The sequence below is a fragment of the Tachysurus vachellii genome, chromosome 23 (assembly GCF_030014155.1).
Source record: "Tachysurus vachellii isolate PV-2020 chromosome 23, HZAU_Pvac_v1, whole genome shotgun sequence".
In the NCBI taxonomy this organism is placed as follows: Eukaryota; Metazoa; Chordata; class Actinopteri; order Siluriformes; family Bagridae; genus Tachysurus; species Tachysurus vachellii.
Genome location: NC_083482.1, coordinates 3,449,603 through 3,472,695, shown reverse-complemented (window position 1 = coordinate 3,472,695; position 23,093 = coordinate 3,449,603). Strand labels below are relative to the sequence as shown.

Genomic DNA, 23,093 nt, shown 5'->3' with positions numbered 1-23,093 from the left:
ATTTATACTAGTCATGTAAATATGATCAAAATCATCCAATTCTTTTCAAGTTTCATGTAATAGTGGCCTATAAAATGTTGAACAGGGTCACAGGGCAGGTGCACAGCTGGCTCAGGAACATGTGGTGATGCCACCGGAGGAGCTGGCATCTGCATGTGGGGATAAAGACGTCTCCACTGACCTCAGACTGTTGCTAGCAGAAAAAGCTTCAGGGAATTGATGATGATAAACATTTGACCCAATGCTTATTCAGTAAGTTGCATGATAACATTTTCCAGTTGTGGATGATTGATTACGGAATACAAAGTCAGGGTTTGTTTTCATCCCAGTCTTTATTACCAGAAATCCAATAACTTTACAGTTTATACCGTGTTCACTTTGTGATCTTTTCTAAAAACAACATTTTTTTTCTATAAGATGGATTTTGGACACTATTGAATGAGCACTGATCCAGAGGGAACATGTTACTCGTTTACAACATGTAAATCAGCCTAGTTTCTCGTGTAATGCTTTATCATGTGCATAAGTATATTTTTTTTAAAGGAGAAAAGGAACAGAAAGGAACACTGACATCAGAGTCCAGGATAGTTTCCACGGTTTCTTCTTCTTCTTGCACTTTCATTTCAAATACTCTATATAAATAAACAAATAATTTGTTGCATCAAATCGTTGCAAAAAAAGTATACAGCACTTTCTCCACAGAGAAAAAAAAACCCCATACAATCCAACAAAAGGTCAAAAGTCTAGCCACTCTCCCATGTACACGCAAGTGGATGGGGAGATTTCTCCGCCTTCCTGGCAGTCGTGGAACACCTGGAAAAAAAACAGGCATTTCAGAATTCTACGTTCACATTTCAGACAAATAATTTAAGCAAGCTTTATGTATTGTATGTTGGTGGTCAAGAAGCTTACAGGCTAGATCTCGTTTCACAGGGGTGCCAATATTTTTGTGCAGCAGGTATCGTTATAGTGAAACACTGACGCAAAGGTCCAGAGAAACTGGTATTTAGTAATGAGCAGCTGTCTTTCTTTAAGCAAGTAAAAAGTCCACAGCCCCACTTGTTTTCTATTGGCTCAAATGATAACAGACGTCCGGCGTCCTTTCCCCTTCAGTGAATTTGGCAAACTTCCTAGTAAATGTTTTTATTTATTTATTTTTATTCAAGCTCCCGTATGGTCGTATATTAAGGAATTAAAGGCTGTAAATGTTAAATCATAAATATCGTCACCTCTAGCTGGTGAAAATCCCTTTTCTGATGCATTAAGTGTATGATTGTAGCCTGTACTTCCTGGAAACCACGTTGGCTTCTAGGATTATTTGTTGGTGTAAGTTTTACACAATGTTTACCGGGCAGAGACCGCAGGGTGTTTTGACCAGGCCTGTGGGCTGGATGATGGCGTTCACACCCCTGTAGAGCTTCATTTGCCCGTCCACGCAACCTACTGTGCCCTCTTTAGCCGCGATGATGGTCATTTCTACCTTCCCGTCATAGATCAGTGTGTTCAGGATGGTCTCGATGTCCTCCATAGACAGATCCACCTACAATACATATTACCGTGACTTCAATATTCATGACTTTCATTTGGTAAAAATTAAGATTTAATACATGAATGGTCGTGCCTTGCTAATCCCCAGCTCGCAGATGTACTTCCAGACTTCATATGAGGTGGCGAACGAGCTGTTTCTCTGCACCATCGGGCTCTGTTTACTGTCTCTCGCTGCTTCTGCCTGGAGTACACACAAAAAGTCGCAGCCTTTTCTCCTGTTTCTGTTCTACAGAAAAAGATACGAAGGCCAGTTAAAGAAGCATGCCTGTGATGTTCCTGACCTTACTCTGCAGGAATTTGAAGCACTGCTGGTTGAGAACTTCCACAAACTCAGACTCGAAGTCCTGATCGCTGTACCAAGCTCCTCCTGTAACCGAACGGTCCGGTTGCAGGTTGTACAGCATGTACACCTTCTTTTTCGAGGCCTGGACACGACAGTTACGAGTTAAAAACTTTCAGGTTTCGATCCAGGAACTCAAAAACAGCACTTCTTATTCGATCAACTCACTGCGACAGACTTGACAGCTTTGATCAGTTTTTTGCTCTCAAGGTTCTTGAGGATTTTGTTGATCTCTGTCAGGGGGAGGTTGCTTTTATAGCGGATGTCTCTACTCCAGATTCCTGAGAAGACATGAAATTATCACGAGTGCTCTCTCTCTCTCTCTCTCTCTCTCTCTCTCTCAGAAAGGCTCATAATACATGCAGTGAATTCAAAAGAAATCAGAAGAAGATATTTCATTCCTTCACCTTTATTCCCTGCATCCTCAATGATCTGGTAAACGAGCTTCTCCTGGTTGTCAGAGCCCTTCATTTTACTTATAACAAAAAACACAAACATTGGAATAGGAAATACATACCTGGACAATGTGCCATCTTGTGAAGAAGTGGCTTTACCTTGCTGCCTGAATATCCTTTAACCGGTACAACAAGCCATTGCTGTTTCTGAGGAGGTCCAGCTGGCCCTGTGTGAATAGCAGTGTAGAATGTTACACATGACATTGGTCATACAGATACGGTGATCAAGAAACCGCTGTAATGTTGCTGTAGACGTGGCCTTTTTATTAGGTACACCACACACAACTGGGGCTGTCACTGTATTCCTTGGTAAGGACTAAGCGTTAGGTGATTTTCAGATGATTTACCACAGACAGCAGACGGTTGATGGCCATGGCCCTCTGCTGAGCTTCCACTTGAGGCATGTCATTTTGGATGACCTGATCAGTGATGCCTTGTGGAAACTGCTGACACAGCTCCTTTATTCTTAATCACAATCACACACACACACACACACACACACACAAGCATCATATACACATTAATCCTACTCTATTACAGCAATAATGCACCACATGTCCATGCATTTATACAGGAAAACATTTATACTGAATCCACGATCATAACCTTAATAGTCTGAACTTTGAACATATATTAAGCAAGAGATCTTAAACAGACTGGTCCACAATATACACTAGCTATAACTAGTAAGCAACACAACCTACCTGTTTTCGATATCCACAGCATCTGCGGACTCCTTTTTAACCTTAACGTCTGTCATTATTGAAAGTTAATACGAGTACTAAGATGAAATACGTTAAACTGCAATGTATCAGCAAAACTACTAATTTTACTACAACATAGCAGCGTGTTTTTTTCTTAGCAACCCGTTTTCCTATCGTAAACCAACACCTCCCGAGGCGAACAGCCGAATTGTAGCCAATCATACTTCGGAGCTGTATTACAAGATGAGATTTTAGCCAATCATATCGATGAAGGCGGGATTTAAATGAATACGGGTGGGAAAAGAAGAGCGCATTTACAGCGTGTTGCTTGGGTCCTTCCGGGTTAATGCTAGTGGTGGCGCATTTATTGCCTGTATGAAAGCGGTTTGTACTTCTTATTTTTTCCGCATAGAATTTTAATTTGCGATTGAATGAAAACAAATAAAATTTAATTTGCCCTGAAATAAGATTTTATTATTATAACTATGATAATAATAATAATAATAATAATAACAATAATAATAATAATTATTATTATTATTGTTATTAATAATAATAATAATAGTAAGCCAGTGTCAACTGCTACGAGACTATTTCAACATTTGGGAGATGTTTTATTATTATGTTGAGATAAATAAAATAAAAAAAAATTAAAACATAAGAAATTATAGAAACTTGCTGTTGGCTTAGACGGTTGCTAAGGGCTATGCGTTTGACCAATCAGAGCGTCTGTTGTTGTTTAGCCGAGTTGATGAGTGCAGCGTCAGTGGATACCAGGTAAACGCTTCTGTTGTAAATTGCCATCATTTGTTGACATGCATAGTTAAAAAAATATCGATTGAATCGCAAAAAAGTTATTAGAAAAATGGTTTGAATGCTTAAACTGACTACAAAGCAAAAGCCAAGCCTGAATAGAACCCTGTAACAGAGCCATGTGGGTTTCAGACTGAAATATCAGTAACGATTGGTTCATGTAATAGCTCATGTTTTGGTCATTCATTCATCATTCATTGCTTTATCCTAATCAAAGAGGTTAATGGACCCAGGGTTTATCCAGAGAACACAGGGCATCAACACTAACCCGAGCTGGGAAAACTGTTGTCATAACACCTTGTAATCCTTATATTCATTCATTCATTTTCTACCGCTTATCCGAACTACCTCGGGTCACGGGGAGCCTGTGCCTATCTCAGGCGTCATCGGGCATCAAGGCAGGATACACCCTGGACGGAGTGCCAACCCATCGCAGGGCACACACACACTCTCATTCACTCACACAATCACACACTAGGGACAATTTTCCAGAGATGCCAATCAACCTACCATGCATGTCTTTGGACCAGGGGAGGAAACCGGAGTACCCGGAGGAAACCTCCGAGGCACGGGGAGAACATGCAAACTCCACACACACACACAAGGTGGAGGCGGGAATCGAACCCCGACCCTGGAGGTGTGAGGCGAACGTGCTAACCACTAAGCCACCGTGCCCCCCAATCCTTATATTGTTGTTTACAAATTAATTCTTCTGGACCCTTGTAAGAACTCAGGTTGTCAAATGGGAGTAAATAGTCATGAATCCAGCTGACTACGTGGAGATCTATTTACTTCCCATGTTTGTAGAGGTGATTATGTAGTTCACTGAACGGTTAATACTACTTCATTGGTTAATCTGTTATTACATTTAAACCCTAGGTTAAAGGCTGGGTGATAAATCTGGAACTTTTCTCTGGATATCAGTGATCTTAAAGCTTCAGGATGACTGCAGGTTCTGTTGTGGCTCCATTTATCATTCCCATTCGTATTCCAACTCCTGGGAAAGCCAAGCATGTAATAGACACCAATACACCCATTGAGATCAAGTCAGGTGAGTTCAAGCTCACCGGATTGTTTTTTTTTTTCTCTCTCTCCCAATTCGGCTTCAAATATTAATTTTTTATGTTGTTCTGTTCTGTTGATTATATTTTTATTAACAGCAGGGGTGTGAAAAATACTGAGAAATCTTATTTGCATGAAAGTATTAATACAAATAGAATTTTCCAGACCAAACATACTGGATGTGTATTTTTTAAACTGATAAAATCAAGCGAATGTCATGTTTTCCTTTGGAAAGTAACCTTTTTTTACTCTTACTTTTTTATTTTATTAGTAAGTTACATCATTTGCTAATGAATTAATCAGAAATAAATTATATGGTAAATATCTATCTTTTGCCATTAGCTAGAATTTTTCAGGTATGATAACTCTGGAAATCAATCCTAAGCAAAGAAAACAAGTTAATGCAGTAAATGTTGGCAAATAAGCTTAGGCAAAGTAGGGAAGAGCGCTAGCGATTAGCATATGAATGTGAGTTGTCATGCTAGCTACCATATAATATGTTAATAATGCTGACTTTGGTTAGCTGCAGCTGAAGATTTCCTCATTTTTCTTGCTGAAAGAAGTGTGATTTAAGATTCTTTCCCATATTTGTTGAAGAAATTAAAGAGTTTCTTTTTCTTTTTTTGAGCTTTTATGAAGAATTTGAAGCTACAGTATATCTTTGACTTTTACCTCAGAGTTGTTACACTGTAATCTCTGCATATGTAGCATAATCTTATTTTAGTTTGTTAGCAGGTCAGCTAATAAGAATCATAGATATCTACAGGTGTAGATATCTATGATAAGAATGAGATCCAGTGAGCTAGCTGGTCTAACGGCTAGTTTAAATGCTAGTGTTGTGGCTAGCTAATTTAAATCTTTCTCATCTAATTTAAATCTAGCTCTAACTACAACTTTTACAACAGAGTTGTTGCTAGTGTACATTTTTGAGTAATGGTAGTGTAATGACAAGCTAGTTTAAGTCTTTCTCACATTTGCTGAGGAAATTGTAGATTTTATACTTTTTTTTGTTGTTGTTTTTTTTTTTTAACTTGAGTGAAGAATTTTTAACTATATCTCAAACTTGGTTTCTTAGTAAGCCAGCTATTAGGCATGCTATCCAGTTAGCTAGCTAGTGTGATGACAAGCGTAAATTTTACTGTATTTTATTTCATTAGAGTTTTTTTGTTTGTTTGTTTGTTTATTACTTTTCATGAATATTGAAAAAATAATTCATATTTTGTTTACTTTTTAAGAATAAATCCTCAATTTCCTCAGATTTATTATACTTTTCCCTATTAGCATAATATAGTTTTAGTTTCTTAGCAAGTCAGCTAATGAGCATGCTAGTGAAATGGAAAGCTAGTGAAAGTTAGTTTACATTTTTATTTTCTCGAGTGAAGTATAAGAAGTTATACCTCAAACTTTTACCTCAGCGTTGCTGTCATTTTACCTTTGCATATGCATGTAGCATAATCTTATTTCAGTTTGTTATCACTGGTAGAAAGCTAGCTAGTGTAAATCATTCTTAAATGTATGGAGTAAATTAAATATATACCTTATGTAACATGCTGTAGGAAATAATTAATGGCCTGAGTTATTTTGTTATTGTACAGCGTATAAGAGATAGTAATGGGTCTGCAAAATGGTTTGAAGCACACCCTTGGTCTTTCTATATTTCAGACAGCCCTGAAGTGAGAATCTTCTACACACTGGATGGCAGTAAACCAGAGCTGGTGCGAAGGCCAGGGATTAGGGATAGCAGCACGCTGAGTTACACTGAGCCCATTCGCTTACCCAGCGGCAAAGTTCACGTCAGGGCCATGGCTGTGACCAGGTGCTGTGATTAATAAAATAAGATGCTGAGAAAACACAGAAACTTATCTTCCAAATGTTCACAATTAAACATATTTGTTTACTTAAAAATTACAACTGACTAAACACTTTATCTGGTATTAGAAAAAGTTTGAACATGAGTGGCTTTTCCACGTGGCTTTGGAAAAGTGGTTTAAAGCGGCAATTAGTAACATTCATGTTTTTAAACTTGTATTAAGCATCAAATTATGTTTAGACCTTACATTTATTGTTTCACCGTATTCTTGTGTGATGAAGCTCAATTGTTTGCCTTTTTTGTTTTCTGGGTGCCTTTTTCTGGCCCTGAAATTGGCGCTACCACTAGCTGTTGCACGGGGTTTCTTTTTTTTTCTCATAAAAAGTAATAATTACGATATTTCTAATACATATAGTTGTTTCAAAGACAAGTTTCAAATATGACGGTGATTCATAATCTCGGGCTAGTTTCCAGGCCCTGAAATTAGGTTCAACCCCAGTTTTCTTTTTTCCCTAAAATGATTGAGGGACAACAAATGTAATGTTATGTGATTTACAATATTGAAATGTAATGGTATGTTTCTTTATTAGCTTCTGTTTACATTTTTCTGGGCCTGAAATGAGCTTTTTTCTTTAGGTGGAACAGAGCTGCCTAACAGAACGGGGTGGGTTTATGTGTGAGGGGATTTGAAAAGCTTGTCAGAGTTTTTAATATAATTCCAAAGTTCAGCAAGTTTTCCTTGCTGATCACTCTAAGAATTGCATACTGCTTCTTTAAACATGCTTGTGTCTCCTTTAATTTGGAAAACTGGTGTTTTTGAGCATTTTGAGTACCTTTCCTGCCACAGTGATGGAAGACAAAGCGCCGTTGTTACAAAGGTCTTCCTGGTGGATTGTGTGCCCACTGAGCTCCAAGAACCCTCTGAGGACAACCAGGAGAGCTCCGTAACGAGTTTGGGAAACGTCAGTGTCGCTCTTATCCTACCTTGTATTAAAGAGGCATACTGTAATTTTATATAATAGTGAATGAGTTTACTTCATTGTTTTTCTTAATTTACTACAGGAACAGGTGAACAGTGCTGGAGATGTTTCTACACAAAATTTAGGTACAGCATTTTCTGATTATATTATTATACCTCAGTAGTTGTTCTAGCTGCAAATCACATCACAATGAATTATCTATACACTAATATCAATAACCCACTGTAATTCTTATTACTTATTTTGTTTATTTAGTTTGTAGAGAAAGAATATCTGCTGACTTGTATTTACATGTATTGTTCTGTTAGATATTTCTAACAACGCAGCACGGCGCACTCGGAAAGGCCCTCGTTTTCTGTCCCAGCGCATACAGAGTGCACCCGTAGCTTCACCAAGAAAAAGCACACAGGTAATAATAACTAAGTGCTTCTCACTCAGGGTGGTGTGTTGAGGACGTTTCCAAAAATGCCCTCAACGCTGCACTCAACATTATAAATAAAACATTCTAGCACGTTCTAGCATGCTTGCAGTCACAAAAACGTACAAAGTATGTTCTAAATATTACAAAATAAGTGATGTGGTTTTTCATTACTCAATTAACGGGCTGCATTTTTGTCACATCGACTTTAAGTGAGAGAGAAAAAAAAGGGAACTGTTTATTGCTCACTCACTCATTTTCTACCGCTTATCCGACTTCTCGGGTCACGGGGAGCCTGTGCCTATCTCAGGCGTCATCGGGCATCAAGGCAGGATACACCCTGGTCGGAGTGCCAACCCATCGCAGGGCACACACACACTCTCATTCACTCACACACACACTACAGACAATTTTCCAGAGATGCCAATCAACCTACCATGCATGTCTTTGGACCGGGGGAGGAAACCGGAGTACCCGGAGGAAACCCCCGAGGCACGGGGAGAACATGCAAACTCCACACACACAAGGCGGAGGCTGGAATCGAACCCCCAACCCTGGAGGTGTGAGGCGAACGTGCTAAAAACTAAGCCATCGTGCCCCCCCCGTTTATTGCTCATATAATGTAAATGACAACAGGATTTTATTTTAATAGAATTATGAAAGGAAGAAACTGTACTTCAATACTGGATGCTTCATGCCATCCTGTTGGTGATTATTTTCCTAAAACAGAACCTTGTGGCAGGGTACATCACCCGACCTAAAACAGAAACACTGACATCAGGTGGATGAAGAGTTTCCTCAATCAGCAACTTTATTGGAGAAATGCTTCTTAAACTTGCTGTTTTCTTACACAAGCTATTGTTACATTTATTTGTTTTCATATATATTTTGTTTCTACCGTTTCAGAGTGCAGGAGATGACGACAGCCTGCTCAAAAAGCTGAACAGCACACAGATCTCTCGCATCCAGAGAGAAACTGATTTCCTCAGGTAAGAGTGGCAACGATGACTAGGTAAAAAAGACAACGACATTTTATGACATAAAGGGGAATAAAGAAGGAATGGTCTATTGTCATCATCACCAACAACAAAAATTATGTTCTCATTTACATATGAAGACACTACATTTATTTTTTTACAAAGTCAGGTGAATAAACCTGTAGGATCACATGCATAAGGTGTTGGTCTGGTTCTCTGTGCATGCAGATGTTTTAAGTGTTTGAGCCACCGGCCCTCAGACCCCTTCGCTCGGTTCTGTCTGAATTGTGGAGCTCCGGTGCCTCCGATCCCAGGACAGAGACTACCCCCTACTGAAGGGGGGCAGGTAAATACAGCTTTGCTATAATAAACAGTAGAGCCCTGCACTATAACATTCATCAAAGGTGTACATACCCAAGAACGCTGGTGTTCCTATTAAAGTGACAGCGGTGAGTGTGTATAGAAAATCTGCTTTTGCTGTGGTTGCTTTGGATATCTAGTAAACTGTGTGTGTGTGTGTGTGTGTGTGTGTGTGTGTGTGTTGTTTCAGATGATCCTGTGTGTGCAGTGTAAGAGTATGGTGCCAGCGAACACGTCCTCGTGTGTGGTGTGTGAGTCTCCTATTTCCCCACAGCTTCAACCACAGGCCAGCCTGAGGCTGCAGGTATATAAGACTAAACACACACACACACACACATTATTTAAATATCCAGATATATGAGTGCACCTAATACATTTTTATAATCCAGGACAGCTCTAGAAATCATCTCCATGACTGTCCGCACACCTACACAGACCAGCTGTAGATGCTCAGTACATAATATCTCACTTCTGCCTGAAATGGTGCACATGCATCTGCTGCGAAGATGAAATAGCTCTCAAACTCACACACTCGCACTCGTTCTTTATATATCTGCATGTAATATACTGTATAACATGCGATTGGAAGTTCACAATTTGGATCATCCTCTATCGTAGGGCAAACAGATCTGTCCATCATGTGGCACAGGAAACCCCACCCACATCACCTACTGTGTGACCTGTGAGACCAGACTGTCTCAAGCCAACACTGTAAGATCATATCATATTTATGCTAATCTGAGTATTCATAGTTAATATATTTTGAGTTATGCAGATCAGATTGGTTTATTCTTCTGTTTTCTAGCCTATGTTGAGCGGACAACGCGCTCCTCCTCTACCCTCCCCGGAAGAGAAGATGGTTCCCTGCACCAAATGTAACAGAGTGAACCACTCGGATGCTCGTTTCTGCGATTGGTGTGGTGCAAAGGTGATCACGCAACCCATTAACAATTCAGTAACTGAAGTGTTTTGCTCCTCTTGCTAAATGTTACTGTTGCTTTTAATGCTGTGGAATGTTTTTGTTCTTAAAAATGTAAATTTGTTATTTGTGTGGGGTTTTTTTTTTTTTCTCCCAGACTGCCCACACAGCAAAGTATCTGACCTGTTCTAAATGTGGAGCCAGCAGTCACCCGTATGCTAACTTCTGTGGAAGCTGTGGCGTGTTCCTGGAAGGTCCACCCCGAGGGTCTGGCAGCAGTCCGCAGCCGAGTGCACGAGCGGACGCGCTGGCACCAGTGCAGGTAAAACGCACACCTGCCATACCTCGTGGAAGTAGACGAGTTAAACATATCCTATAACTTACAGCCTCATCGTTTCTCTAGAGTTCATCTACACGCCATGTTCAGGTAGTGAGCACGGCGAGGTGTGTGGATGTGCAGACACAGACTGCTGGCCTCTTCTATCCCTCCAGCACTGATCTGCAGAAGCAGAGGCAACAAAGAGAGGCGGAGCTTAGCAGACAGGGGCAGATGAGTGACAGGAAGCCTTTGCTCTCAGCTGTTAGCCCTGGACGAGGTAACATGCGCCTTTATATCCAATATACGTATATCTTATATGATATTCAGTATGTTCTGTATATAATACTAAAAAAACATTAACTATGCACCTGGTCTATGTGTGTGTGTGTGTGTGTGTAGGATTCTGGAGGAAGCAGATGGATCACATCTGTGCTCACCTGCGCAGTTACACGCAAAACAATAGCGAGTTCAGGGCGTTGGTCGGAGAACCACGGATGGGCAGAGTGAGACCCCAAACAACACCCAGGCGTTTTTTTTTAAACCAGTGGAGCCAAGAACATCACCAGAACATCATGTATCTTTATGTTTTTAGTTTGTCATCAGTTAGGCTGGATGAACTTAATAAGACAAGAAAGTACAGCTAATGTTACACTGAAACCACAAACAAGTGCAAACTTCACCTCCTGATAATAATAACAATAATCCTCTCCACACTTCATATTGAAAATCACATAATTAGTCAGTGGAAATGAGGCTTGATGTAACTGTATGGTGAGTGCTAGTAACTGTATGGCTTCCTTTATTACAGGGCAGTGTATAAAATAGTATTTAATCCATCACAGACAGTTACAATACCTGCATGTGCTTATATTTTGTTTTGGATCTTCGGTATTCTAGCTGATCTCTGCTGTGATTGAAGAGGACAGCTATGAAGTCAGCATGCGTGTTAACTTTGTCTTGGCGTCTCCAGACAGATCCGCGGTAACGGCCCACTTTACTGTAGTTATTTTCCCAAGATTCAGCGACTTGTTCATTGCAGTATATTGTACATCCTAAATGTGGTGTGTTTGTGTGTGTGGGTGGGTGTTTGTGTGTGTGTCTGTTTTGTGTGTGTGTTGTGTGTGTGTTTTGTGTGTTTGTGCGTGTGGGGTTTTTTTTTGTGTTTGTGTGCGTGTGTCTGTTTTGTGTGTGTGTTTTTTTTGTGTGTGTTGTGTGTGTTTTGTGTTTGTGTGTGTTTTGTGTTTTGTTTGTGTGTGTTGTGTTTTTGTGTGTGTTTTTTGTGTGTTTTGTTTGTGTTTGTGTGTGTATTTTTGTGTGTGTGTGTTGTTTGTGTTTGTGTGTGTTTTTTGTGTGTTTTGTTTGTTTTTTGTGTTTTTGTGTGTGTGTTTGTGTTTTTTGTGTTTTTTGTGTGGGGGGTTTTTGTGTGTGTGTGTAGTCATCATCAGCAGGGCAGCTGGATGGATCGTTGCGTGAGAAACTTAATCTCAGTGATGTCACTGAGGGGAGGAGCAAACTAACCACCAGCCACACCAGCCTAGCTACATGTACGTATTATACTGAACCTATGCTAAATACCCCTGGTGTATTCATTACACTAACATCTTGGTCTTAGTCAGATTTTAAACTCATGTAACCTGAGACCGCCTTTTCTGCATTATCGATCATTTGGGTGATCATTTAATAATTAATATTGATCCCATGTTAAATACTTCACTGAGACGAGTGAAGATAGCTAAGACTATTATTTGTTATTTTTATAATAAGGTTCAGTAAATACCACTTTATATGAAATGTAAAGAAAGTTAACTTAGATAACTTGTAACCAGTGTGCTTGTGTGAGCAGTGAGTGAAGCCGCAGCGTCTGGAACCGTGAGTGCTAGGAACCGGAAGATGAGCTGCACTTCAGCCACAGCTGAGCAATCACCCGTACTTACTTACTTCTCTCTCTCGTTCTCTCTCTCGTTCTCTCTCTCGTTCTCTCTAACACGTTTCTCATAAACTTCATGCATCAGATCTCACAAACACTATAAAGCTGTTCTTTTTTTTTTCTTGTCTCTACAGGTGTCCAAAGACGGCCTGCTGCTGAGGGAGGTGGGACCAGAGGGCCGGGGCCGAATCTCAGTGGTGGAGCAGCTCATGGATGAGGCAAGAATTCTAACCATCTAAACTCACAGCACATTCAAACGTGACAAATGCAACGAAAGTTAACGATTGTAGCAGCTTCGTTGAGATTTAATTATTAAAGATTTTTATTTTTTTATTTTTGTCAGGGTGCCAACCCGTCGTGCCTGGACAGACACAAGCGTCCAGCTCTGGTTGCGGCCGTGTTAAACGAGCACCACGACGTCATCCCTATGCTGGTGCAGAAAGGTGCAGATGTCGACCAGCTTTCAGGGCCGTGAGTAACCGTCGCTCCTGTTGCTGGCTGAATGATTTCTATGATTTGAAACATTTCTATACCTTAAGAATGCCAAATTCGTACACCATGATACTCTATCAATGGACGCACCATCTGATTCCTGTTACATTACCGTTGACATGGCTTCATACTGTTAGAAGGGTTTTTGTTAATATGGACCAACTTCCCATTATGTCAAGTGAAATGTAGACCTTCATGAAGATGGAACTGCTGATTAAATATTGAGTAACGATAAACATGGCTGTGCAGGTTGAACAACAGCGCTCTGCATGAAGCTGCAGCTTTGGGGACTAAAGGCTTGAGGAGTGCGGAGATTCTTCTCGGGTGAGAATTTAACCGACAAAAATGTATTTATTTATTTTATACTTTGCTTCTTGACCTGTTCAGTGTTCTTGTAGTACTGATGTTCTATGACCACTGCATGCTGTGTATGTACACACCAAACATCCTGGATCAGAACTAATGTAGCTGCTGGATGTTCGCTTCTTTTATGCTTTCAGATGCAACGCAAGTTTGAGAACACTGAACAATCACGGTCAGACACCGTACAACATGGCCGAGGCTTCAGGCTGCAGCTCCATGCTCTCGCTATTAGCAAGTCCTGGTGGACGGGGCAGGATTAACAGCCGGAGCTCCTCTGGACTCGACACGTTCTCTTAGGTAGCCAGGAGTTCCCTCTCTGTGATATCGGACCTTAGAGAGAGCAGGAACCGACTGAATACGGACTCGTTTTTGGTACAGAAACAATCTGGAAAGACGGAATTGAACTTGTTTTAGCTTGAAGTGTTTATTTTGGACCATTATTTGGTCTGATTTTTAGCTTGCTCATTATTTTCAGACATGCAAATAATATCCCAAGATAACAGCAGAGAAATGATCTCATACTTGTTGGAATGGTAAAAAAAACTATTTGGACTTTAGTGCAAATTCTTGGTATAAGTTATTACTTGTACAAAGGAAATGTTCCAAAAGTAGCTGCCTCCAAATCATATGACAGAGATGCAGCTCACAGTGTGAAATGTAACCTTCTTTTCCCTGTCGCACACAGGTAACGGTTTGTCTGGTGTGAGTCAGTTAGAAAACGTTTACAGGTGTGTAGCTCACTAGTGTCTAATGCCATTCTCTGGTGTCCTGTTGGTAAAAAGAAAATAAATTAGAAGAGATCCATTTCGTATTGGTTTGTAATGGTAAAATTCCCTTGTTTTATTTCTTTTTTTTTTTTTTTTTGCAAAAACAAAACAAAAGAAAAATTAGAATTTTTCAGTCTGTAAATAAAATTTAACATACATTTACTTAAACGCCAAAACTTTTACACATCTATAATATTGTCTTTTCCTGCCAACATCCCAGTCCAGTTGAAAGTTGGTTAGCGTCTCAGCCGCAGGAAAAACGCGTGGCGGCATTCTTTACTGTCCACTGGGTAATATTTATCATAGAAGTCCAAGATGTATTCCTCAGACTTAAAGCCGAACTTCTGATACAGCAGCATGGCTGGGTTGCTGGCGGAAACGTGAAGGGTGACGTCCTTCCCCATGCACGTCTACACAGAGACAAGACATCTTTAAGTGGTGTTGCGCAACAGATTACGGATGTTACATAACTGTAAACATTTTCATACTGTGATCATGCTTTAGCGACACAGTCAGAGCCGTGGTTATAGTTTACAAACTAAATACCGTGGCAGTTTTTTTCCCCTTGGTTGGTGTTGCCTTGTGGTAAGGTTCTGTCTCTCACCTGAATCAGATGGTAAATCATGAAGGTAGCGATCCCGGCTCTCCTCCACTCAGGATGCACCAGCAGGAAGGAGATGTAGGCTTCGTTATATTTCACGTCCGGCACCATGAAGCCGAATCCGATCACCACCTTCTTATAGAGCACCACGACGCTGAAATCTGGGTACTGCAAGCACTCGGACAGGTCCACACCTTCAAACACACGCACGATCAGCAAGAGCTTTAGGTAAATGTTTAAAGCAGGGGTGCGCATACTTGTGCACACTCACAAAGCGTGGAAGCTCCAGCACAGAATGTTTTCCTCTGGCTTACCTGGCCAAAACATATCCTGACACATGGAGTTGACAGAAGGGATGTGGTTGGGTCGGACGTAGCAGTAGTCTACGGGTGATTCGGGTTCTGGGACCCAGGACGGGTCGTTCCTGTGAGGACGTGATCGGATCTCAGCCAGCAGCCTCATCTTCAGCGGCCTCGTCTCATAGTCTCTCCTGCGTCCACACACAGCCGTGTTAACACCTCTATATTTAATCAATCCTATAACAGCTTTACAGAACACTTGCATAACTGTGTGTACAGTACGCCTACACGACACCACTCGTTTCAGTGAAATGACACTTACTGGACATACTGCAAAAAAAAAAAGTGTTATATTAAGCTAGCTGGGAGGCAGACGTTCATGATATTGGTCTCGTTAGCTCTCAGGAGGATTCCTTGATTTCTAATAAAACAGCCTGTACCAGCTATGTAATGTTGTTAATACGTGATCTTGTCCGTTTGTTTGCTTGTGTAGCTTTTGTACCTTATGTAAGGTTTGAGAGTTCTAGATGTGTAAGGACTCTTAATGTCTTGGTCCAGACATGCATCAGAGCCCATGAGTCTGTGCCAGAAGGAGACGTTGGACTGGAACACGCCCTTCTTGCTGGATGTCGTGACCTGTAAAAGAGAATAAGACGATTCTAACGGTTTGTTTGCACTAGCGTGTGTTGCTAGAGGTTTCTGTTTAAATCCACATCAGAGTGTTGAAACACAAAGTTGTGTGTTACCTGAAAGCGGTCGAGTATGCGCAGATCCTGGCTGTTCATCCTGTACTTGCCCATCTCACTGACCGTGGACACCTGTGCTCCGTACACACCGCCGACCAAACTGAGGGTGGCGCTGACAGCCTGGTCGACGTCCAACAGGGGGAGACCACGCTCACGCTTAGCCTGTCTAACCAGGAGTTTACGGTGCAGTCGGTTGGCCTGTGGCGTGACAGCCAGCGCTTGGGGACATGCTTCCAACCTCCGTAGCAGCATACGCTCTTCATACAGGCTGAGAGGCGCGTAGCGGGGTGTGGGTGCTGGGCCGACTTCACCTTTGTCCTTCCTGCGCTCGCTTTTCTCTTTTCTGCCTTCGTCTCTGCTGTCCTCTGCGTCGTCCTCACTCTCTGGCTCCTGTTTTATAAGCTCCTGCTTTTTGCGTGCGAACATCGTGCCAGCTGGGCCCCGGGGCGGGGGTGCAAACTCGATTCCTGGGTCGATTGCGCACTCGCCGTCTAGCTCTTCGTCATCTAGGTGCAGAGCGAAACGTAAAAATGTTAGCAGCTGACATTCAGATTACAAAAATGACTCGAGCATCATCCATACTCACCGTGAAAGAGCGCCTGTGGGGGCATGGCATCCGGTACAAGGTCTGCCTCCGACAGCAGACTAGGTGTGGCAGAGTGCGAGGCAGGCGTGCCAGGAGCAGAGAAATCAGGCGAGGGTGACGGCGATGGTGACGTACGGTCTGACGAACTCAGTGATGCGAAGTCCACCACCTCACCCCTCTCCAGCGTGAAAGAGCGTCCGGTCGGCCTGAGTGGCACTGACGAAGCAGCCTCTCTCTGTGCTCGCCGGATCTCCTTGGCCTCCTGTGTGCGGGACCGCTTCTCTTTCAGCCGCATGGCGCTCTCCACTGCACTGCGCCCTCCTCGCTTCCGCAGCCCCTCCACCGTAATGGTGGGGTCTGGTGGAGGCTTCGATGTAGCTGGAATAAAATAACATCAGTATTACTGATTTGTAGAATCAACTGAAATGAATAACCTTGACTTAAGAGGTGTGACCAAAGTTCTACCTTTGACCTTGAGGGATGTACCGGACACTTTGTCTCCCTCTGGTCTAAGGGTTGGAGGTCGGTTTTGGACCAGCTTCCACCAGCCAGGCTCGCCAAACTCCTGCGCTCCCGAGCGGAAAAATGTTGGGCTCCCTACAGACAAACAACCCGCTACTGTGCTCCACCACGTTGAGGTCTTCTTCCTGCAAAAAAAAAAGAAAAACAAACACTGGTAAGATTATTTTTTCAGACAGAAGTTTACAGATGACATGACAACTGATTCGCTTACTGTGGTTGAGTTGATGCAGAGTCAAATCACAACACACCACGGTTCGATCTAAAAGCACCCAATCTCAGACTTTTTTTTAAACCATGTGAAAATGTAAAACTTGAAAAATAAACACATTAATAATCCCAATGCAGTCTAAAGACATGGATGATTGGCTTCAGCGTTTTTCAGAGCTGTACGATCATATGATCATGCCACAGGATTTATTTCTTTTAAAACTAAAGTTTTGTACCTGAGTAACCAACAGCCATGTTTGACTGAGAATATACCTGTGTCTGTGTGTGTGTGTGTTGTCTCTCACTCACCTGCTGCCGAGTAGAAATGTCCAGTGTCGGCTGATGAAAGCGCATATGTCCTCCTTCCAGCGGAAGTAGCCTTGCCGGCCCGTACCCTCCAAAGACAGGTTATACATGGCGAGCATCACCACCTGCACACACACGCACACAGTGACAATGTCCTTTGAGCACATGATAATGATGATATTACTTCTAGGCTTTAGGGTTTCTAATAAAGCATCATTTTCCTGGTCAAAAGAAGCTACCAGTAACTTGTTTTAAATACAGCAGTAGAATGTTATCATACAAGATAAGATCCTACAAAATACCTGCTGCCACGTGAGGCGCATCCTCTCAAAACTTTCCTTGCCGTCATCGGAACAGTCGGAGCAGATGAACTTAAAGAAGTTGTCTCCTTTCAGGTAACTGGGCTGCTCTCCTCGAAGCTGGGCTGGTAACCAGATAACGGCAGTAAACAGGGTCAACATTGAGCCTCATTGTGGTTAACGGTGAACTCAAGAAATCAAATCATCAAAGCAAGATTGGAATTTTTTTACTTTTTTAAACCGTTAAGCCTAGAATCTTGTTCAGAGGAATTTCATCCGTCAGGTAACTAACTGCAAACCCAGAGACTACGGGGTCCTCTCACCAGCAGGGATCCACTTGCGACACTTTTCGCAGTAGAAGGCGGTGTCCTCGCTCCAGGTGCCCTCTGTGTCCTCGCCTGGATCGCTGGTCAGCGAGTCACCGCTCTGGTCATGCGAGAGGTCCACGGACGCCTGGTCCTCCGATTCGACAATGAGCAGAGTCTCACCCTCCACCTCGCCCTCCTCCAGGCCATCAGAAGCTGACGTACAGAGAGCCTCCTCGTCCTGTCCCATCATGCCTCGCTTTTCCAGTCCATCCATTTTCTCTCTGTAATGAAAAAAAAAACAGCACTGAAATGCTATCACAGCCCTCAGACATACTATAATCACTGACGTGGAGAAAGGTTTCAGAACAAACCTGAGGTGTACGAGGTAAAGTCGTACCTGACCTGAAACAGGACCCTATAATGCTACCTGTTCAGGTTCACGAACGTTGAGTGCTTTCAGCTTCCTGCTGCTCTCTGTGTGTCACGAGCTCCCTGGTGAGGCGGATCTGCTCCTCGAGGGCGCGCTGGTTCTCGCGCTTCCTCTCCACACGCTCCAGGTCTCGCAGAACTCCCTCTCGAAGCCTCTGTTGAAGAACCGCAAAGCGGAGTCATAATAAAGATCAAAACAATTCAGAGGGGTGTCACGGGTCCATGATCATATTTGTAGTTATTTTATATATATATATATATATATATATATATATATATATATATATATATATATATATATATATATATATATATATATATATATATATATATATATATATATATATATATAGTGGGATGTTGTAGCCTAGTGGTTAAGGTGTTGGACAACTCATCAGAAGGTCATGGGTTTGAATCCCAGGTCCACCAAGCTGCCACTGAAGGGTCCCTGAACAAGGCCCTTAACCCTCAGTTGTATAAATTGGAATAAAATTGTAAGTCACTGCTTATTTGTTTTTGTACAGCATTTCTGCTAAATGCTGTAAGAGTAAATGTAGTTCTAGTTACCTATCTGGACAGGTGATGTGTGGGCGTGGCTTATACACATTGACACCACAATGTGACCTGAATATGTTTTTTTTCTGCTCAAACTGGAGTAAAAGAGGCTCCAGTTCTTAGTGTTACATCATTTCTGTCACATCATTCTCTTTTATGCTAGCTAGTTAGATAAAGGCACGGCTGCAGCATTAACACAGCTAGCCGCTAAGCTAACTCTGCTGCATTAACACAGCTAGCCGCTAAGCTAACTCTGCTGCATTAACACAGCTAGCCGCTAAGCTAACTCTGCAGCATTAACACAGCTAGCCGCTAAGCTAACTCTGCTGCATTAACACAGCTAGCCGCTAAGCTAACTCTGCAGCATTAACACAGCTAGCCGCTAAGCTAACTCTGCTGCATTAACACAGCTAGCCGCTAAGCTAACTCTGCTGCATTAACACAGCTAGCCGCTAAGCTAACTCTGCTGCATTAACACAGCTAGCCGCTAAGCTAACTCTGCTGCATTAACACAGCTAGCCGCTAAGCTAACTCTGCTGCATCATCTGGTCCTACCTGTCTGTCCCAATTCTGCTTAAGGTGCACTCCAGCCACGGTGCCTACAGTCAGTACCACGGATAACCCGAGAACGATTTTAGAGGCTGTAGACATCGCTAAAGGACATTGCGGGACAAGAAAGCAGCTGGTTAGCACTCTAGGCTCGCTTTGATACGGCTATGATCAAAGGTCGAATCCCAAATCCCTGAGTGTCCCATACAGAGTGAACTACTTACAGTGCACAACATAGTAGCTAGTGTGCCTACATAGGGAGTGAGTAGCCATTTGAAATCGAGCCTTAGTTTTGTTTCTTCGCCTGTTTGTCAGAACGATAGATGATTACAGCGCCCCATTAGGGCTGGAGCAGCTGCAGGCGAATGCATATATATATATTACATATACAATACTTTTATTGTCTGCAGTTTTACTTTTACATAACTATCGACTGCGTTGAATTAAAGTAGCATTAGTCATAAGAATAGAAAATATTCTTGTCAGAGTTCTACACTGCACGTGTCCACGTACTACACCATAGTGACCGGATGGTGCGTTCACCAGCACTTCAAATCTCTGTTGAGTCGTAATTACGAAACGACAACGACAACGTTCTCTACCTAGTTTATTTCTGATCAAAGCTGTTCTTAGACCATTAAGTCATCTTATATAAGGCTACGATCATTAGCTTATAATCAGAGAACACTGAAACGATTGAAAAGGTTATTACAAGCTTAGAATCAAATTAAAATAGTTTTTGTTTCCACCTATGCTTTTTTTTTATTGTGGGAATAAATATATAACGCATAAATTGTTTAAATGTTGTGTTTGCATGTTCGTGTGTTATTTTTGGACCGAATAATATTGGCACTAAATTGTATTTTACTGTGTGTTTTGTCTCATGCTGCATTCACGTGCTCCTGAGATTGACCAGTTTTCCAGAGTACAAAGTTATGCCACAAAGATTATCTAGACCTGTATTTTTTTCTACGTTCTGTAAACCTTTTTAAAAAGTACCTAATCTATCCAGAACCCCCTAAAATGTTTATTTTTCTTGTAGTTATAAGCGATGAACGGTACGGGTCTATGGGTTTCATCCCAGATGATTTAAATCAGTGATGATGGAAATAAATTGCACATAGAAGAGAAATTAATAACGATTCTTGGTCTGCTTTGTTGTAATGCGAGACTAAAGATGAGTAGGATGCCCGAACCTTCTAGAGTATCAACGTAGTTGTTAAGCCACCACGAGGAATTACGACCGGAAAAGAGGTTTCAAGTTGGGAAATATGTATCTAAATTGTTATTATTTACTATAATTCTAATAACATGTGATGTCTCATTTTGACAAGATGCTGGAATGGTGTTTTTAAGGATGGCTATGAACATGAGGAACTATGAAATTTCCACAAATACACAGAGAAGGAAACTGACAAAGTCAAAAGAGTTTATTCAGAATGGTCCAACAGCCAATGAGCTCAGGTTCTGTGCACAGAAACAGCGCATTGATAAGAGAATGGCCAGAATGGTTTGAGTTGACCAAAAGGCTACAGTAGCTCTGTACAAATGTGGTGAGACAGAAAGCATCTCAGAATGCACAAGCTTTCAGCTGGATCAGCAATTACTCGTCTGTCAGCCAGGAGGCTGCAGTGGGCAAAGGGATCACCAAAACTGCACTGACTGGAACAACATAGCCTGGTCTGATAAATCCTCGGTCAGAATTTGGCATCAGTAGCATGAATTCATGAAAACAAACTGCCATAACTGTACAGGCTGGTGGACATGGTGTACCGAATGTTCTCTTGTCACACTTTTGGCCTATTGTTGTAAAGCACTATTGTTGTAAGGGATGTGCAGTCCTTCATGGCCATGTGTTACCATCTTATACTGGCTTCTTCCAGCAGGATAATGCACCATGTCTTAAAGCAAACTCAAGCAAACCCTGTGAGGTTAGGGTTTTTAACGGTTCCCCCAGTCACCAGACCTGAGGACAGTGGAAATCTTTTGGGATGTGGTAGAACGGGAGAATGTGTGCTACAACCATGGACCAGTATGTCAAAGGAATGTTCCCATCTTGTGGAATCCAAACCATGAAGAATTGAGGCTGTGTTTGAGAATAAAGGGAGACTCTACCCAGTATTAGTGTATACATCTCTCTCTCTCTCTCTCTCTCTCTCTCTCTCTCTCTCTCTCTCTCTCTCTCTCTCTCTCTCTCTTCTATAGAATAATAAACACCTTTTGGGCTGACCTTCAGGACTCAGCATGGTTCTCTCCACTCCTCTTCTTCCTTGTGTTGTGGTATAGGAAATGCTGCCTCAGTGAAGAGTTGTTGATGTTCTCAGCCAGTGTGTGTTTGTGTGTTCATGTGAGGTCTTGTGAATATTCCTGCTACAGATACTAAATGAGGTTGGTGAACTTTAACCCCCTGCTTGCCACAATATCGGTCTCTTCTGAGAAAAGCTGACATTTAACGCTACAACTTGTAATTGTTCTATATTTCACAATGAAATTAACAAAGTTACATGTTTCATCTCTCACCTGAAGTTTGATGGATAACTCATTTAACCTCCGACTGTTCTGAAAATGTTCTACGTATTCTAAAAAGTATTTTCTTTTTCTTTCGCTTTCACCGTTTCAGAAGAACTCTTGCTAAGAACACATGCTAGCTAAAAATTATTTAAAGACATTTTATCTCCATTTAAAACTTGCAACCAAAAGCATGTTGTGAAACCAATAAAGCTGTTAATAACCAGTACCCCAACAGCCTTGTGCGTGCATATGTATATATATATATATATATATATATATATATATATATATATATATATATATATATATATATATATAAAGGCTTCACAGCTTATTAATTAGCATGAAGCTAGCATCATATCGATCATGCTGAATGTGATGCTAGGCTAAGCTGTAAAGTGTGTAACACACATTTTCATTCTTGTGAGGTGACCTGAGTGCCTCCCAGCAGGAGTGTGAGAGTGTCAACATTGTGCGAATGTGAACTAGCGGGTGAGCGTCTGAAGCTTCAGAACTGAGCAAATAGTCACGCTGTCTCTTTGTAAGATGCGCAAACGCTATGCTTCTTTCTAGTTTTCTGTGCAGGCCACTTTCTGTGTGTGTGTTTGTTTTGTGTGTGTGTATAAAAGCAGATGGTGAAGTACTTCTACTAAAATACATGATGTTTACATGATAACCCTGGACGGAAAGAGAAAGAGTTGTTTCTGGTGTGCATATCCAGCATGTTGCCTAACGTTGTGTTTATTAGTGATTGTGGCAAGAACTATCCAGACAACTTTTTACAGCAATTCATCATTCAGTTCACTCAGATTACACTCACATCAGTTATGTCATTCACTCTGTAACCCGTTCACCCATCTGTGCGTTCACCTCATGAAGGACCCTGAAGGGTGAAAAAAGAATGGTGGATATATTAGAGTA

The 23,093-nt window shown here is 41.6% G+C and overlaps 4 protein-coding genes across 5 annotated transcripts; 1 reads left to right on the top strand and 3 right to left on the bottom strand.

Annotated features, from left to right (window-relative positions):
* Window positions 1-85: 85 nt before the first annotated feature.
* Window positions 86-13,916, top strand: dzank1 (double zinc ribbon and ankyrin repeat domains 1). Its single transcript, XM_060859162.1, has 21 exons — window positions 86-252; window positions 4,740-4,911; window positions 6,585-6,738; window positions 7,580-7,694; window positions 7,795-7,837; window positions 8,021-8,121; window positions 9,037-9,119; window positions 9,336-9,453; window positions 9,658-9,771; window positions 10,086-10,178; window positions 10,273-10,395; window positions 10,544-10,708; window positions 10,790-10,982; window positions 11,105-11,208; window positions 11,603-11,686; window positions 12,141-12,249; window positions 12,549-12,631; window positions 12,767-12,850; window positions 12,976-13,103; window positions 13,374-13,448; window positions 13,625-13,916. The coding sequence occupies exons 2-21, from the start codon at window positions 4,803-4,805 to the stop codon at window positions 13,782-13,784; spliced, it is 2,238 nt and encodes a 745-aa protein (XP_060715145.1). The 5' UTR covers window positions 86-252; window positions 4,740-4,802; the 3' UTR covers window positions 13,785-13,916.
* Window positions 314-3,218, bottom strand: polr3f (polymerase (RNA) III (DNA directed) polypeptide F). Its single transcript, XM_060859185.1, has 9 exons — window positions 3,048-3,218; window positions 2,691-2,808; window positions 2,443-2,510; window positions 2,296-2,363; window positions 2,057-2,169; window positions 1,830-1,973; window positions 1,622-1,729; window positions 1,349-1,540; window positions 314-813 (listed from the first exon to the last, which is right to left on the bottom strand). Exons 1-9 carry the CDS (start codon window positions 3,101-3,103, stop codon window positions 736-738), a joined length of 945 nt encoding a protein of 314 aa, XP_060715168.1. The 5' UTR covers window positions 3,104-3,218; the 3' UTR covers window positions 314-735.
* On the bottom strand, window positions 13,887-18,402 carry kat14 (lysine acetyltransferase 14). 2 transcript variants are annotated; one of them, XR_009647661.1, is made up of 11 exons: window positions 18,144-18,402; window positions 17,824-17,945; window positions 17,525-17,646; window positions 16,952-17,133; window positions 16,487-16,864; window positions 15,901-16,406; window positions 15,657-15,790; window positions 15,170-15,345; window positions 14,859-15,049; window positions 14,412-14,664; window positions 13,887-14,255 (listed from the first exon to the last, which is right to left on the bottom strand). XR_009647661.1 is itself a non-coding variant. In XM_060859160.1 (10 exons), the coding sequence occupies exons 1-10, from the start codon at window positions 18,400-18,402 to the stop codon at window positions 14,491-14,493; spliced, it is 2,244 nt and encodes a 747-aa protein (XP_060715143.1). In that variant the 3' UTR covers window positions 14,314-14,490. The 2 variants fall into 2 exon arrangements, 1 of the variants encoding a protein (XP_060715143.1); XM_060859160.1 differs by lacking the exon at window positions 13,887-14,255 and having other exon boundaries at window positions 14,314-14,664.
* Window positions 18,403-18,565: 163 nt separating this feature from the next.
* LOC132838664 (protein PET117 homolog, mitochondrial) lies at window positions 18,566-19,856 on the bottom strand. The gene is made up of 2 exons (XM_060859164.1): window positions 19,668-19,856; window positions 18,566-18,712 (listed from the first exon to the last, which is right to left on the bottom strand). The coding sequence occupies exons 1-2, from the start codon at window positions 19,761-19,763 to the stop codon at window positions 18,566-18,568; spliced, it is 243 nt and encodes an 80-aa protein (XP_060715147.1). The 5' UTR covers window positions 19,764-19,856.
* Window positions 19,857-23,093: the final 3,237 nt, after the last annotated feature.